The 14,158-nt window shown below is 45.5% G+C and overlaps 2 protein-coding genes and 1 long non-coding RNA gene across 8 annotated transcripts in view; 1 reads left to right on the forward strand and 2 right to left on the reverse strand.

The window, feature by feature from the left end:
- The window catches only part of PIKFYVE (phosphoinositide kinase, FYVE-type zinc finger containing), a 96,626-nt gene that overhangs the window by 81,994 nt on the left and 474 nt on the right, over nucleotides 1-14,158 (reverse strand). The window lies entirely within an intron of this gene.
- Nucleotides 7-13,002, forward strand: IDH1 (isocitrate dehydrogenase (NADP(+)) 1, cytosolic). 6 transcript variants are annotated; one of them, XM_026088992.1, is made up of 9 exons: nucleotides 7-59; nucleotides 2,266-2,393; nucleotides 4,075-4,366; nucleotides 5,969-6,074; nucleotides 8,581-8,758; nucleotides 9,231-9,382; nucleotides 10,440-10,580; nucleotides 11,358-11,520; nucleotides 12,045-13,002. In XM_026088992.1, the coding sequence occupies exons 2-9, from the start codon at nucleotides 2,272-2,274 to the stop codon at nucleotides 12,136-12,138; spliced, it is 1,248 nt and encodes a 415-aa protein (XP_025944777.1). In that variant the 5' UTR covers nucleotides 7-59; nucleotides 2,266-2,271; the 3' UTR covers nucleotides 12,139-13,002. The 6 variants fall into 6 exon arrangements, with proteins under 6 accessions (XP_025944777.1, XP_025944813.1, XP_025944825.1 ...); XM_026089028.1 differs by lacking the exon at nucleotides 12,045-13,002 and adding an exon at nucleotides 10,720-10,817 and having other exon boundaries at nucleotides 10,440-10,637; nucleotides 11,358-11,447; XM_026089040.1 differs by lacking the exon at nucleotides 12,045-13,002 and adding an exon at nucleotides 10,720-10,817 and having other exon boundaries at nucleotides 11,358-11,447.
- On the reverse strand, nucleotides 2,215-8,563 carry LOC112977091. Its single transcript, XR_003257318.1, has 5 exons — nucleotides 7,808-8,563; nucleotides 4,902-5,133; nucleotides 4,747-4,827; nucleotides 2,763-2,890; nucleotides 2,215-2,296 (listed from the first exon to the last, which is right to left on the reverse strand). It is a non-coding gene; the product is annotated as an uncharacterized LOC112977091 (long non-coding RNA).

Genomic DNA, 14,158 nt, shown 5'->3' on the forward strand with positions numbered 1-14,158 from the left:
AGGCGCCGCGCACGACCGGGCCCAGCGTCGCCGCGCGCCCGCACCGGCTCCGCCCGCAGGTAACGGGGGCTCCGCGGTACCGGGGGCAGGCGGCGGCGGCAGGCCGCGTTTTTGTCCTTCCCCGCCGGGGGAAGCGCTGTGGGGGTTTTTTCTTTCCCTTTTTCTGTGCTCGTGGAGGGGGCTTGGCGCAGGCCTGCTCTCTGCCCCCGGCGCGACCCTCCCCGGGGCCGCGGAGCCGCCGGGCGGGCGCGTTGCGGTGAGGCCGGAGCCCCGAGCCCCTCCCGCAGAGCGGGGGGCTGCAGCAGACCCCGCGGCCGGCTCGGGGGCCGGGCTGGGAGCGCGGCAGCAGGGCGGCCGCAAGGCAGAGCCCCCCTGCGGGGCTGGGGCAGCGCTGAAGATCGGCTCGAGGGGAGGGGGCAGAAGCGGGCGGAGCCGGGCCCTGGGAAGGGGCGCTTTCCCCGGGAGCCGGCGTGAGGAGGGGTGCCACAGCGCTGCCGCCCCCGCGGGAAGGGGGGACGGCACCCGGGCCGCGATCAGAGACGCGGAGGGTGAGCAGGAATCACCGGAGAGGTATCTCGGAGGAGGTACATCCCGCGTACCAGCTCCTCAAAAGCCATTGCGATGGGGAGACTGACGTTGTTTTACTACTTCTGTTGTTTAAGCAGGGACCAAACCACAGAACAGGTTACGATGCGTGGGTGCCTGTGTACATTTTTGGCTTAAATGAATCACCAAAGCATCTCCAATGGTAGAAGTGCCAAAAGCAAAAACCAGAGCTCCTGACTAGTAATCATGTGCCTAGGCCCCAAGACCAATACAATCCTTAATAAAAAGTTATAATTGAAAACTGGGCTCAAGCTACTTGTATGAATAAACTGAGTTCAGTCAAATGTGGTCAAGTGATTTTGAAGTTTTTTTCATGAGAACTAGGAAGGCCTAATGTGAGTCAAGATATTATCTTCCTATGGGATACAAGTGCCTTAGACTGGTTTCTTAATCATGCTGATGTACTTGCATGAAATTATCAGTAACATGAGGTTGTGAGTTATGGAGATTTTTTTTAATAACAAGAACTGAATTATTTGGCAAAGCCTGATGCAGTACCTGGAACAAAGCGTAGTCAGCAATTCTTTATTCTTTTTCCCAACCTAGATATGTTTAATGGCTTGGATGTTTAGAAACAATGTTGCCTAAAGAACTTTGAGTAGGAGAGCACTAACTTCTGTGCTTACAGCCTGGGGCTCTTGCAGTGCAACATCTTACACCTCTGAATAAATTTATGCAAATGAATAGACTGTGTTCAGCAAGACTCCTTATTCTGGATAAAGGCCGTTTGTGGACTTCAGGATCTGAGACTGCAACATCAGGCACAAGGGTTTAGTGTCTCCTTGTAGTATCCAAATGGCTGCATGTAAGAACTGGGTTGTCTTGGGAGGAAAAAATTGCCAAGTCATAGCTCTTGCATAATCAGAGCTGAGAACTCAGAAACTGTGAACGTTAGAAAGCAGAGCACTGTGCTAGAACAGTTTTCAGTGGTTTGTGGGGTTGTTTTTTGTCAAGGAACAAAGTGCAAATAGGCAGAGTTGGGGAGGGGAGGGGGTGTTTAGTTTTTTCTTTTTTAAGGTTCTATGATCAAATACCTTAGGAAACCTTTGTTTCATACAGAAAACAAATCTATCCACTATTTATTTTAATATCAGAAATAAAGCTTGCCAGGAGAAAGTGCTCTTGATGTGGCCCTTTCATTTCTGTACCTGCTTTCTTCCTGAGGAAGGAAGCAAATGAAGAATCGGACAATGTAGTACTCTCGATAGCCCCAGCAATATGAGCCAACTGTTATTAAAATAAATGTCTATTAACCTCAAGTATTTCAGAAAAGGGGGGAAAGCAGGCAACTGGACTAAACTCATGAAATCTGGAAGTAAACAGAGCTCACTTATTTTCCTGCAGAATTTGGGGGAACAACTTCATCATGCTTTCAAACTTCTTTGCAAAACCATAATTAAAGCTCAGAACACACAAACCCTTAAATCTCTGATATTAACCTTTTATTTTATCCCCAGACAGATGCCTGTAAGTGCTGGGGCTTTAAGAAAAACACCAGCTAGCATGAAACAGGGGATAAACCAGGTTTATTTTCAAGACATGTCAGGAGAGGTTCTGTATGCAGCGTTAGTATCTCTCTTCTAATTGTGTTGTAAATTATGTATGCATCAGTGATGTGTGTTAGGATGCTTTAACTTGGGTTTTTTACATCTACTGCAGCTCAAGATGTCTACAAAAATCCATGGAGGCTCTGTTGTGGAGATGCAAGGAGATGAAATGACCCGGGTTATCTGGGAACTGATTAAAGAAAAGCTGATTTTCCCTTATATAGATCTGGATTTGCACAGGTAACTGTTCTTTATGATATATAGCCAATCTGTATGCAACATTAGGCATTGATCTTGTTTCACGTACCACTGGGAAAGCCTTACAGCTCCTCCAGTGCTAGTGCAGAGAGGCTAATTAGCACTTTCTACACTGATAAATTTTCAAGCTCTTTGCAAGGAGTATGTGGTGAACCTCTGCCTTCCCAGGACCTGTAATGTTTGTTAGGTCTGTGACCCCCCCCCCTCCAGGTTAATTTACCTAAAGGTCAGTCTTACTAATTGCTCTGGAAAACGCAGGCTTGTGGCAAAGATATTATGGAAAACCCTCTTTTGGCAGCCTCTCTGCAGTTCCTCACAGCAGTAACCAGTGAACACTCAATAGCAAGTTACCTTTTTTCCTGTGCTGTGCTCCTGGGGGTCTCTCACAGTGGTGGTCTGCATTTTTCACCTCTTCTCTCTGCACTCATCTCCTTGCTTTTCAGAGCTGGGGCAGTTTCTGAGGCTTCCTGCAGCCTAGGCTATTAGAAACATGGGGTGTTTCAGCCTCTCCCTGACTCAGGCCCCAGCATCTGTGGACTCTGAGCAGGTTTATGGCCTCATGCCACTGTTTGAAGACCTACCCACAGGGCAAAAGGGTGGCTGCAGGGCACGGACTCTGCCCTGTTCCCTGTAGGCCTGAGCCCTGTTCCAGGCAGGCTGCTGGCAGTGTGAGTTAATTGTTGCAATTCCCCAAGCTTAGACTGAGCTCCTGCGCTCCCTTCTGGGATAAAAGATACTAGCAGATGGCTTTGCAAAAGGGACAGTCTACAGCATCTGGTCAAGCAGAACATAAACTCTCCCTTCCCTTTCTAGGCACTGAGCTATAATTATTATTACAGAGGTATCCAGCTGCACTGCTCCTAGCTGTGTGGAAAGAGGCTTTCAGTGGTGTCAGTCATCTTTAAACCCACAAGTCTGACCTTTTCCCCTGCCTCTGGAGTCATTTGTATGCCACCTACATCAGGCTTTCTGCTTGCTGGTGTCGACAAGCAAACAGGAACCCAGCAGCATAATACACACACACAAAGTCTGTGGAACATCCCTTCTCAGGGAGAGGTGGGAGGAGGGGAAGCAGCCCCCTGGCTGAGCCAGCACAATGGCTAGATTCATGTACAGCTGGCTGGGCTTCAGGGCTAGCCCACGCTAGGCACCCGTTGTTCTCAAAAAGCTGTTGAAACAGTGAGTGCTTCCTCTGCCTGGTTGAGGGGAATGTTGGCAGATTCACTACCACAGCGGAGCAGGGTTGTGGGTCCATTGTCAAGACAGCTTTCAATTTGCAGCTTAGCGTGGCTTTATGTTGCTCAGCATATAAAGGAAGCCAGAAGCCTTGGGACAAGAGGCTTGAAATGAAAGGCCCTTAAGCACTCGGGTATTGTGCTACTCCATACCACTAGTAATGGAGCTTTCAGCCTGGGCCCAGAAGGGAAGGAGATGCTATGTCCTGTGCTGACACAGCACCTCAGCCATAAACTGAAGTTGTCCTGTCTCCATCCTCCCACCAGCAGCAGAAATATCAATATATGAGCCTATATTCTCTTCCAGTGTGACTGCTGGTGGAGTAGAAGAGAAATTACTTCAGCTATGGCAGGGGGTCTGTTTCTTTCCTGCTGGATGTGAACCAATGCCCTGAGCGATTCTGACTGTCTTTGTGGGTTTATTACAGCTATGACTTGGGCATGGAGAATCGTGATGCTACAGATGACAAAGTGACTGTAGAAGCTGCTGAAGCCATAAAGAAATACAATGTTGGCATAAAGTGTGCAACCATCACTCCTGATGAGAAAAGGGTGGAGGAGTTCAAGCTGAAGCAGATGTGGAAGTCTCCCAATGGGACGATCAGAAACATCCTAGGTGGCACTGTCTTCAGGGAGGCTATTATCTGCAAGAACATCCCCCGGCTGGTGTCTGGATGGGTGAAACCCATTGTCATTGGCCGCCATGCTTATGGGGACCAAGTGAGTCACTTCAGTGCTTGCTTTTTTTTTTTTTTTTTTAAATCTGAACAGTCTTAGCCCTGAACTGGTATAGAGCCACAGAGACTGACATTCCTGTGGTGCTGCTTTACCCCTTGCACTCCACCTGGGAGTGGTATTTGGTAGCACTTTGTACAGCACCTAGCACAGTATAGGAGAGCCTGGTTCATGCCTCTGTTCCTCAGACAGTGCAGCTGTAGAAATAGTATTCAGGAGCCTGCATTTAGATTAGATGGGGCTGTACCTAAGCACAGGGTATAACTGCCTTCTCTAAGTCACTTTTCCTCACCTCTGCAGAGCCTCCTCTCTGAGTAGTGATGCCTTTTAAAAAAAAACAAAACAAAAACAACAGAAGAACCCACCTTCTTTGCTGTCACAGTCTTTCTGCTTCTTGGAAGTACTTCCTAGTTGCATATGTGGCCTATGGCAAAGGAAGTGATTTTCTTTCGGAAGACCGAAGTGATTTTTAGAAGTGGACAAACTTGCTTCCCCTCCCTCCCCTTGCCAATGAACTTACTTGGGCATCAACATCAGGGTTGGATTTAGACAGCATTCCTGAAGATAAACTGTTGGTATTCACCCTGAGAGCATCAGCTGTGGGGCAGAAGCAGGGACATGTCCTTTGCCAGAGCTCTCCCAGCAGAGGCAGTACAAGGCCATGGGAAGTCCTGGGATGGCACTCAGTGTAGTGGCCTTTGGGCAGCCCAGAGGAAAAATATTGGCCATACTCTTCTCCATGAATAATGACTCTGTAAAGCAGCCAAACATAACAGAAGGAAAGTCTTCTAGAAGAGTTGATATATATATATATATTTTTTTTTCTTTAAAGGCAGGGGGAAACCCCATACACTGAGGGCAATTTACAAACAGCTGGGTGGGAAAGTGAAATACTAGGTTTCCAACAGGAGGGAAAAAAATGCTCAGCCCTGACACTAGAAAAGAATATGGCTTAAAATCCTTAACTCAATAGTACTGAATAATTGAGAAGGTCAAAATCATAATAGGCGGAAACAAAGGATTAAGAAGGAGGATCGAATCCCTGCCAAAGTAGGTGATTAAAGTTAAGGAATAATAGGAGAATATGTAAAGGACATGAGCAAGACGCTTGTGAATTTTGGAACAGCTCAAGGAACCAATTTCCTGAATTGGAAGGAAACTACATGAAAAAGGATGACAGAATTAATGGAAATGTAACCTTAAATAGTGCTGTTCCAGGACAGTTGGAAAGATGAGGCACCATTTAAAAACTTAAAGAAAAGTACATGCTGTGGGGTTTTTTTTGAGTCCATTTGGCTCAAAGGAGCAAAAAGTATACTAACTTACAAATTCAGAAAGTTTTTACTACAAACTGGTCTTTCAAGTGTCTATGGTGGATAGATATAGTGGCTTTTGTTAGGGTGCTGTATGACTTCCCCCTTATTAATGAGATCAGTAGTTGTGACATGGATTTTTATATTAAAGCCTCTCTACTTGCAGACCAAGCAATATTTGGATGTATGGACACACAGACATGAATGTGGATTGTCTCTTGTGGTTCCACCTTCCTGACAGATAAAAATGATCCTTTCAATTCTTTTTTAACAGTACAGAGCAACTGATTTTGTGGTACCTGGGCCTGGAAAAGTAGAGATGACATACACTCCAAAAGATGGAGGCAAACCAGTCACCTATTTGGTCCATAACTTTGAAAGTATGTATTATCTTTAAACTGTGATTGGAACTGGTATTTTTGGTTTAATTCATCCTTAAGGTGTCAGTCAGATCTGTTCCATGGTTCAATGTGACTTTGGGAGCTGGAGTGGGGGAAGGTCTAGGCCTCTCATTTATCTGGGAAGTACTGGAAGTTACTTCAAGTCTACTTCATATCTTCCTAGGATCAAAGAAGCATATCAAATACAGTCATACTAAACTGGCTACCCATCATGCTCAATGTGATGACTGTTTGGTAGTGCCCCTTCTCCCCACCCCTTCTGATCAGAGGGAAACTTGCAATCTAAACAGTGCTTGTCCTGAGGGGAGGGAGTTGTATTTGATAACAGATTAGATATAATTCTGGGTTTGGTTCCTGTCTTCCTGGGCTCTATATACCTGCAGTTTGTACCCTTCTTTATTAAGCAGAGTCTCTATTTCTGCAACAGAAAGAACTGATCCCTATGCACAAGACAGAAGGGAGACTTGACAAGAATGGTCCTGAGTGTTTAGACCTTCTCTGTAACAGATTCAGTCCCAAAGTATCAGTGTACCTCCTAGCAATATTGTTGTATTGGCTCTAGACACTGCTAGATTCAGGAAGGGGAATCCTGCTCCTGCTGGGCTATGGTCAAAAAAAATTGCATAAACAGCTACAACAAGGTAGCTACAACACAAGGTGTCTTGCTAGGGGCAGGGTTCAGGAAAACATCATACCAGTCACCTGTCTCTCCTATCAGCGCTCAAAAGGTCCATGGTCTGAAGCCTGATGGTGACCTATGCAACTGTGCATTGCTTTCTTTCTATCTACAGAGACTTAATAACATCAATATAAACAGCACTGAGTCTCAGTTAGTATTCATTTGACTTGGCAAACTGGTACTAAGGCTGCCACATGAGCCTCACGTGTAAAACTTAAGATTCCTCTGGCATTCTTGCTCAAAGGTAGCCAAATCCCTAATATCTCTTGTTACACAGCCTTTCATGTGGAAGGTACCTGCTTCACTGCCAGTCCTAACTGGCACAAATTTAAATCTGTTTTCTTTTAATAGCTGACTGGTGAGCCTTGTCTTGGAGATGTCTGGTAGCTCCAGCTGCCAGTTTGATTCACTACTCTGATGTGTTGCATCAGCCAGCAGAAAGCAAGGAAGGGCAGAGATAAGATTGCTGCTGTTGCTCTGGGGGGAACTCCCCTCTCCACAGACAACTGTTGTGCCAGCAGATCTCTACAGTGGATAAGGGAATCCTGTCCTACTGCTATACTAATACCTTCAACCCTGACACTGAATTGAGATTTTTAGTTGGCATTAGATGGCATCATTGCAACAGGTCTTTAATCTATATGCAAGCAAGTATTTGAATAAAGCTTGATAGCTGTCATCCAACTAACTATAAAATCATGGCTCCAGAGGACACAGTCTCTATAGTTAATCAGACCCTATTCTATCTTGCATGCAGATCTATGCAGTAAGAATTAACTGGCTATAAGGACAGATGGATATTAGGAAAGTTATCCTGTTCTCCTCTCCTCCCTTCTCCCTCAAAGGAGAGGAGAAAAAAAACAGATCTGGGGAGTGCTCAGAGAAAGGGTCCCTGATGAAGGTACAGCACAAACTGGAGAGGTGGTGTTAGTGAGACACTCAAAGAACAAGATAGTACATTTTTCACTAAAACTAGAAAAACCTGTACTCAGAAAACAGAGCTTTTTTCACAAAGGCCCCAGACCCTACTTACATCCACAACCAAGCCTCTTGCCTGATCTGAATGCTGCTCTTTCCCCAGGGAGCTGGGCTGTAAGGTTAAGGTGCCTTCATTCAGGCTGCTAGTCCACCTGTATCACACAGCTCAACTCAGGCAAGTGCTGATAGTTCCTCAGAGCCTTCCTAGGATTTTCCCTTGCATCCAGCAGATTGGTGCATTCTCCCACAACTTACTGGAATGAGCCTGAACAGGCAAACAAAGTTGCAGCATCAGCCAAACACATGCACAGATAAGACACAGGAATGTGTGCAGAGCCTTGTTTATCTGAGCTAGGCAAAGCAGGCTCTGACTGCTGGAGTTAGTTCTCAGGTTCAGTCGAAGCCTGAAAGTATAAGGCACTTATGATGGGAGCAAACCCACTTCCAGCTCTGAGACTGCTGCCTACTGCTTTGATGAGAAAGAGTTATTTATTCCACTAGTAAGAACTGCAAGCAGGCTCACTCCTGTCCCCCAGTTTTACATCTTAGGCCTGAATTAGTCAGAAGCATCACAGAGCTGTTTACAGTATGAGATGTATCTAGCTATAAAACAAGAACATCTCCATATTCACTCATCACAGGATTGCTGCAGCCTTGAGCTGATAGCATGAATCCTCAAAATGTTCCCAGCCTTAAAATGAGAAACACATCAGGACAACTGGGGCTAGCACTCTGGCAGGCAGGCTAGTGTTACGAGGAGATTGGCAAGTCCTTAACCAAAACTAACTAAACTTAATTGATTTGCATTTCTTCTTCCTCTGCTAACAGGCTGTGGTGGTGTGGCCATGGGAATGTACAATCTTGACCAGTCTATCAAGGATTTTGCCCACAGTTCCTTCCAAATGGCACTGTCTAAAGGCTGGCCTCTCTACATGAGCACCAAGAACACCATCCTGAAGAGATACGATGGCCGCTTTAAAGACATCTTCCAAGAAATCTATGACAGGTAACTAGGATAGTTGTGTACTTCCTACCATAGTGCATCAGCCTAGAGCAGAAACATCCTCTCCAGCCTTGTGAACTGCTGCAGTTAATTCAGCATTTTCATGCATTCGGCAGCACTTTGGAAGTGCTGGGCACCTGCCCTGTCGGTCCCCCTTGTCCTGCAGGACACAGCAATCAAAACTTAAAGCTTTGCTAAACCTGGCTGTGGTGTTTATCTCTCCTGACAGAGAGCCACAGATTCTGTGTCTGTGAACAGATTCTCTGAGTCTGAAACAGACTTACAGTACCCTAGTAAAACAAGTGAGGAAAAAGAAGAGAGCAAAGACGATGCAAATTTCTTTTATAGTTTTTTTACTCTCTGCTCTATGTACTTCACTATGCACAATTACTTGCACAAGTTGTGCAGTCCCTGTTTTTATCTATTTATCAGTTGATTATCTATATATCAGGGTGTTCTGGCTTTTGTTTTTCAGAGAATACAAGCCCCAGTTCGAAGCAAAAAAGATCTGGTATGAGCATAGGCTCATTGATGACATGGTAGCTCAGGCCCTGAAATCTGAGGGAGGCTTTGTCTGGGCCTGTAAGAACTACGATGGAGACGTGCAATCTGACTCTGTTGCACAAGGTATGAGATGTTTCCTGTGCTACACTGGTGTAGGCTCAGAAGCAGTATCTTGGTGCTTGTCACCTCGGTCTTCTGTTGTGGCCCAACAGGTGATGGTGGGTTTCAGAATTTACATTTCAAAGCTGCGGCAGTCATGAAGATATTAAGCAGGCAAAGACTTTCTGATTTCACTTTAACAAGAAAATCCATTGAATGCCGACCACTTAGTTATACTTTATAGGGTGGCAGTTCCTAGCAACATAACCACAAGTAGGTTTTCTAATGGAAGCTATCCAAACAGTTGGGATTCAGTCACTGAAAGCTTGAGTTAAACTGAACAGGGGTGAGCATACTAGCAGATGCTATACAGACATGCAAGAAAACTTTCAGGACCTAAAGCTAGCACTCAGGTGCAAAGAGAGAGATTAATATGTTTGACTTTACAGGCTTGTCCTTAATCAAGAATCCTGTTTAACCAAGCTGCCTGGTGCCAAAACACGCATGGATGAAAAAACCTGCAGGGCAACACATGGCTCTGTGTAATACACCTCTTCTTGAGTAATGCCAGTAAATTGCCTCCCACAGAACAAGGATGTATGCTGGACTGCTACCCAAAGAAGTTTTCAAAGACACAGATCACTGAAACCTGCAGGGTTAAAAGTGACATGAATGTTCAGTTTTCCTAGCTGACAGTTCCCTTCACTAGGGCAGCTGCTGTTGATATAAAGTAGGTTTGTTTCCCATCCCCTCTGGGAGAGACTGCAATTGGCAGCACAACACTGCCTATTTAGGACTCTCCCTTCTCAGACTGCATCTTTTCAGTAGAAAACCATCCAACAAGTAGGTGGAAATATTAAGTTTCTCGAAATGGGGCCTGTACCTCCTGGTTGAGCAGCACTTGCTGTTCAGACAGGCTGTCATTTGGAAGTGTCATGACTAGCCAGTTAGTTGCAGCAGCAGTACAGCTGCTAAGGCAGACTTGCTCTTGTCACGACTGGGAGAGTTTTGCAGGATGGGGGCAGGATTCAGATGGGAGCTGCCTAGGAATACTGGACTTGTTGAACTATGCACTCTGCAGGCTATGGCTCTCTGGGGATGATGACCAGCGTGCTGATCTGCCCTGACGGCAAGACTGTTGAAGCAGAAGCTGCTCATGGTACAGTTACTCGTCACTACCGCATGCACCAGAAAGGCCAAGAAACCTCCACTAACCCCATTGGTGAGCAGCTTTTCACTGTCCTTAAGTGGTCTCTGTATAGAAGAAAACAGGATCAGAGTAAGAACATACGCCTCATTTCTGCAGAGCCTAGCACCACTAAATGATGAAACTGTTAGTTCATAATGTGTTTGTCTTCCAGAGACACCTGCAGCCTGGAGCAAAAGCAGGCTGGAACAGATTGAACTTGAGCAATAAGCTAGACATAACCTGGCCTCCGAGACATGCTCTTGCTCTTCTGTGAGTGATGGGCTCATAGCCACACTGGAATTAAGGTTTAGGTTGGCTGGTTTTATTCTGTTCCCCTCTCTAATGCTCCAAAACTCCCAGCCAACCTCCAAACCCTTTACTTAAAGTGTAAATATACTAGAACAGGACATGAGGGAAAGAATCCTCTGCAACTGCAGAGAGACCACAACAAGTATAATGCAATACTGGGAAGGGGACTGCCCTCTTCTGTTGTGAGGGCAGCTTTCTGTGTAACTAGAGTCCCACTACAGATCATTCTTTCTGACCTAGACAGGAAGAAAATAAGCTGAAGTGGCACAAAGAGGGGATTGCTGGAGGCAGGGGGAAGGTTCCAGGTTTTGCTTTTCTTTAGAGCTGCACAAAATGCAAAGGATGCCTAGATGAAGATAGGAACTTTCTTTATCAGAATTACTAGCTTTCTTCAGTCTATTTTCAGTTTTATTCATAATTTTTAAAAAATATGTTCTACATGACAGTTTAGAACAATGCCCATGGAGTCCTAAAAAAGAATAATTTTCTGTTCTCTCTCAGCCTCCATCTTTGCATGGACAAGAGGACTAGCTCACAGAGCTAAACTGGACAACAACACTAGCCTCAAGAACTTTGCCACTGCCCTGGAAGAAGTCTGCATTGAGACCATTGAATCTGGCTTCATGACAAAGGATCTTGCTGCCTGTATCAAAGGCCTACCCAAGTAAGTGCATTAAGTAACTGCAGCTGTGATTGGAGGGGCTGTTTTACTCTGTTTCTGGAAAACATTTGCTGAAAAATCATTTTAGTAGTGCATATGGTGGGGAATTCCTGGAGTTTGCTCACAGAGCAGAGCTCTTCTGTACACAGTGCTGTACAAACAGACCACGAGCCACTCCCTGCCCCAAGCAGCATAGTCTAGCTTGCTCTGTTCCTGCGAGAGTACCAAACTTGGGGGAAAAAACAAACAAACAAAAATACACTGCAAGGAGTTCTCCTATGACAGGCTGGCTATACTGGCCAGATCCTTTCCTGTCCATTTATTAATATGGAGACCTACTACACTGCAAAACACTACCTGGCTACCTCTTCTCCAGAGCCTTTTGGCAAAAAACTTCAGCCTGATAAGCAGGAAATGACCCTCTGGTAGCTTTAGAGGCAAGACTCAAAGCTCTGAGCTGTTTTCCTCCACTGGAGCATTCAGCAGCTTCACAGCTAATGTCTGTCTTATTTTGTTTCTCCCCTCAGCGTCACGCGTTCTGACTACCTGAGCACCTTTGAGTTCATGGACAAGCTTGCTGAAAACTTGAAGGGGAAGCTGGCCACTCTGCCCAAACTTTAAGGCACAGGTTCTGCCTGAGCTCCACTAACAAAGTGTCTCCGTTTATGCTCTGGTTAAGTGGCACTTGATCCCACTCTGTTGTGTAACATTTCAAATGCTAGAAGAAATGAACATGTAAACTTTTTTTAAAAAAATGTTTAAAAGACCCTGTTCTCTTAAACCCTTTGGGCTGCTGGGCTAGGCCTTACTTTTGCTAAGCAGCTGAATGTGATAAGATTCAAGCTCAAAGCAGGTCTGGATTCCTAATCCCATTCACAGAAGTCCTGAGGTTCTTCTCCATGACTTCTACCATGTGTTTTTCTCCCTTACTCTCAGACTGAAAGCCAGTCTGTGACACATCTCTGGTCAAACCAGCGGTGACTTACTGTGCAACAGACCTCAGAAACCAGAACCGTCCTTCTCTCCAGTACTGTCCACTGACTGTAAGTGAGCTCACAAGACTGTGCCAGCTCTACTGCAGCTCCTCTCTTACTTAATGTATCTTTTAGTGCCAACCAGAGTATAGTATCCTGGTACCAAGGGATTTCTTACATCAGGACTGTAGCATTTGAGGAGAATAAGCACTTAGTAAATGCTGGAAACAAGTCTTTAGGCTAAAGAGCCTAAAAAAAGCCATGCTGCAGTGTTTAAATGCAGGCCATGCATTTAATTATACTCCTGACTGGATGTAAGGCATAGGAACTGTTACCTCTGCCCCCTCCTACACTTCATAAAGGTGCAAAACTGCTTTCTCCAGTTGTATGGGCTATTACCCTTTGTACTGTGATACAGCAAGTCAGATTATGATATCCTGTGAAAAACTATTCCATCCTTTTTTTTAAGAATATTTTAGTTCAAACTAAAATAAAAGTCAACTAACATTCATTATGTCTCTCCTCCCTTTTTGTGATTAGGGGAGAGGGGGAAATTCTACCTCAGAAATAAACTCCAGGACTTTTCAGCACAGTCCAGTGCACGCTGGGAAAGACTGTTAGAATGTGCTATAAATGTGGGGGGAAGTGCAGGTGCAAGTGCAGGCCAGCAGCTCCATGTCTCTGTAGGCAAAGTACTGGACTAGCCCACCACCTCCTTGAGGGTCTCCACCTACAACTGAAGCCCTTGAAACCAAAAAGGCCCAACAAAATCCATTACCTGCCAATCAGCACATGGGAGCCCTTTGTAAAAGGAAGCTTGCACATGAAATAGTCTGCCTGGAGCAGTGCTCAAAGTTCTATTTGCTGTATATTAAGCTCCTCTGGAAAAGTGTCCTGAAGCCTGCGATAGGAAAGCCAGCCTACATAGGATCAGGACAAGACAGCCAAGGGCCGCTCTGGCATTCCCAGCCCTGCATCCAAGTGGAATAGGACCCTGAAGAATGAGCTTGTAAACAAAGGTGTCCCAGTAAGAGTATTTAATCTCTACAGGGTGCTGGTAGTTCACAACAAAAAGAAGTTGATCCATTCCCCTGAAAACATCAACAACTCTGACATGATAAGTGGAGGCCAGGAAGGGTAAGGCCAAGGCTGTGGGGAGGAAGGGTATAGAGCTCATGCTGTTTGGTTTTCATGGCCACTCCAGGAAAGGTGGTGGTGCCTGTACTACGCTGACTGGGGGTGCCAGATGAGAACCCTAGGGCAGCTGACTGGTAGAGCTGCACATGAGCTCAGCAGGGATGAATGGGGTTGTAACTGAAATCTGATTTGCAAACTCACCTCACACTTTTCTTCAAATACAAACATTAGCACTGTTGTAAAACAGAAGCATCCAGGTACTTGCACACATCTTCCCCTCCCCATTATGCGTTATACCCTGTTGCCAGGATCATTCAGAAAAAGCAGAGCCAACAAAATAGACTGCCCATTCAAAGCCAGTAAGATGGAAATGCAATCTTAGATAAGATCAGCTAGTATTAACGTTTCTCTAGGGATGAGCTCATTTGAAACACAGCTCTACAATTGCTAGCAGCTGCGACTGTGCCTTCAGTATGAAGGAGCAGAGTCTACAGTCTGGTATTCTGTTACTAACACATGCTTGTAAGAAG

This window comes from Apteryx rowi, unplaced genomic scaffold (assembly GCF_003343035.1).
Source record: "Apteryx rowi isolate R43461 unplaced genomic scaffold, aptRow1 scaffold_12, whole genome shotgun sequence".
Classification (NCBI taxonomy): Eukaryota; Metazoa; Chordata; class Aves; order Apterygiformes; family Apterygidae; genus Apteryx; species Apteryx rowi.

Coding starts and splice junctions, on each gene's coding strand:
- IDH1 (XM_026088992.1), top strand. CDS start 2,272: ATGTCTACAAAAATCCATGGAGGCTCTGTTGTGGAGATGCAAGGAGAT. Junction 2,394..4,074: donor ATAGATCTGGATTTGCACAG/GTAACTGTTCTT, acceptor GGTTTATTACAG/CTATGACTTGGGCATGGAGA. Junction 11,521..12,044: donor TGTATCAAAGGCCTACCCAA/GTAAGTGCATTA, acceptor TTCTCCCCTCAG/CGTCACGCGTTCTGACTACC.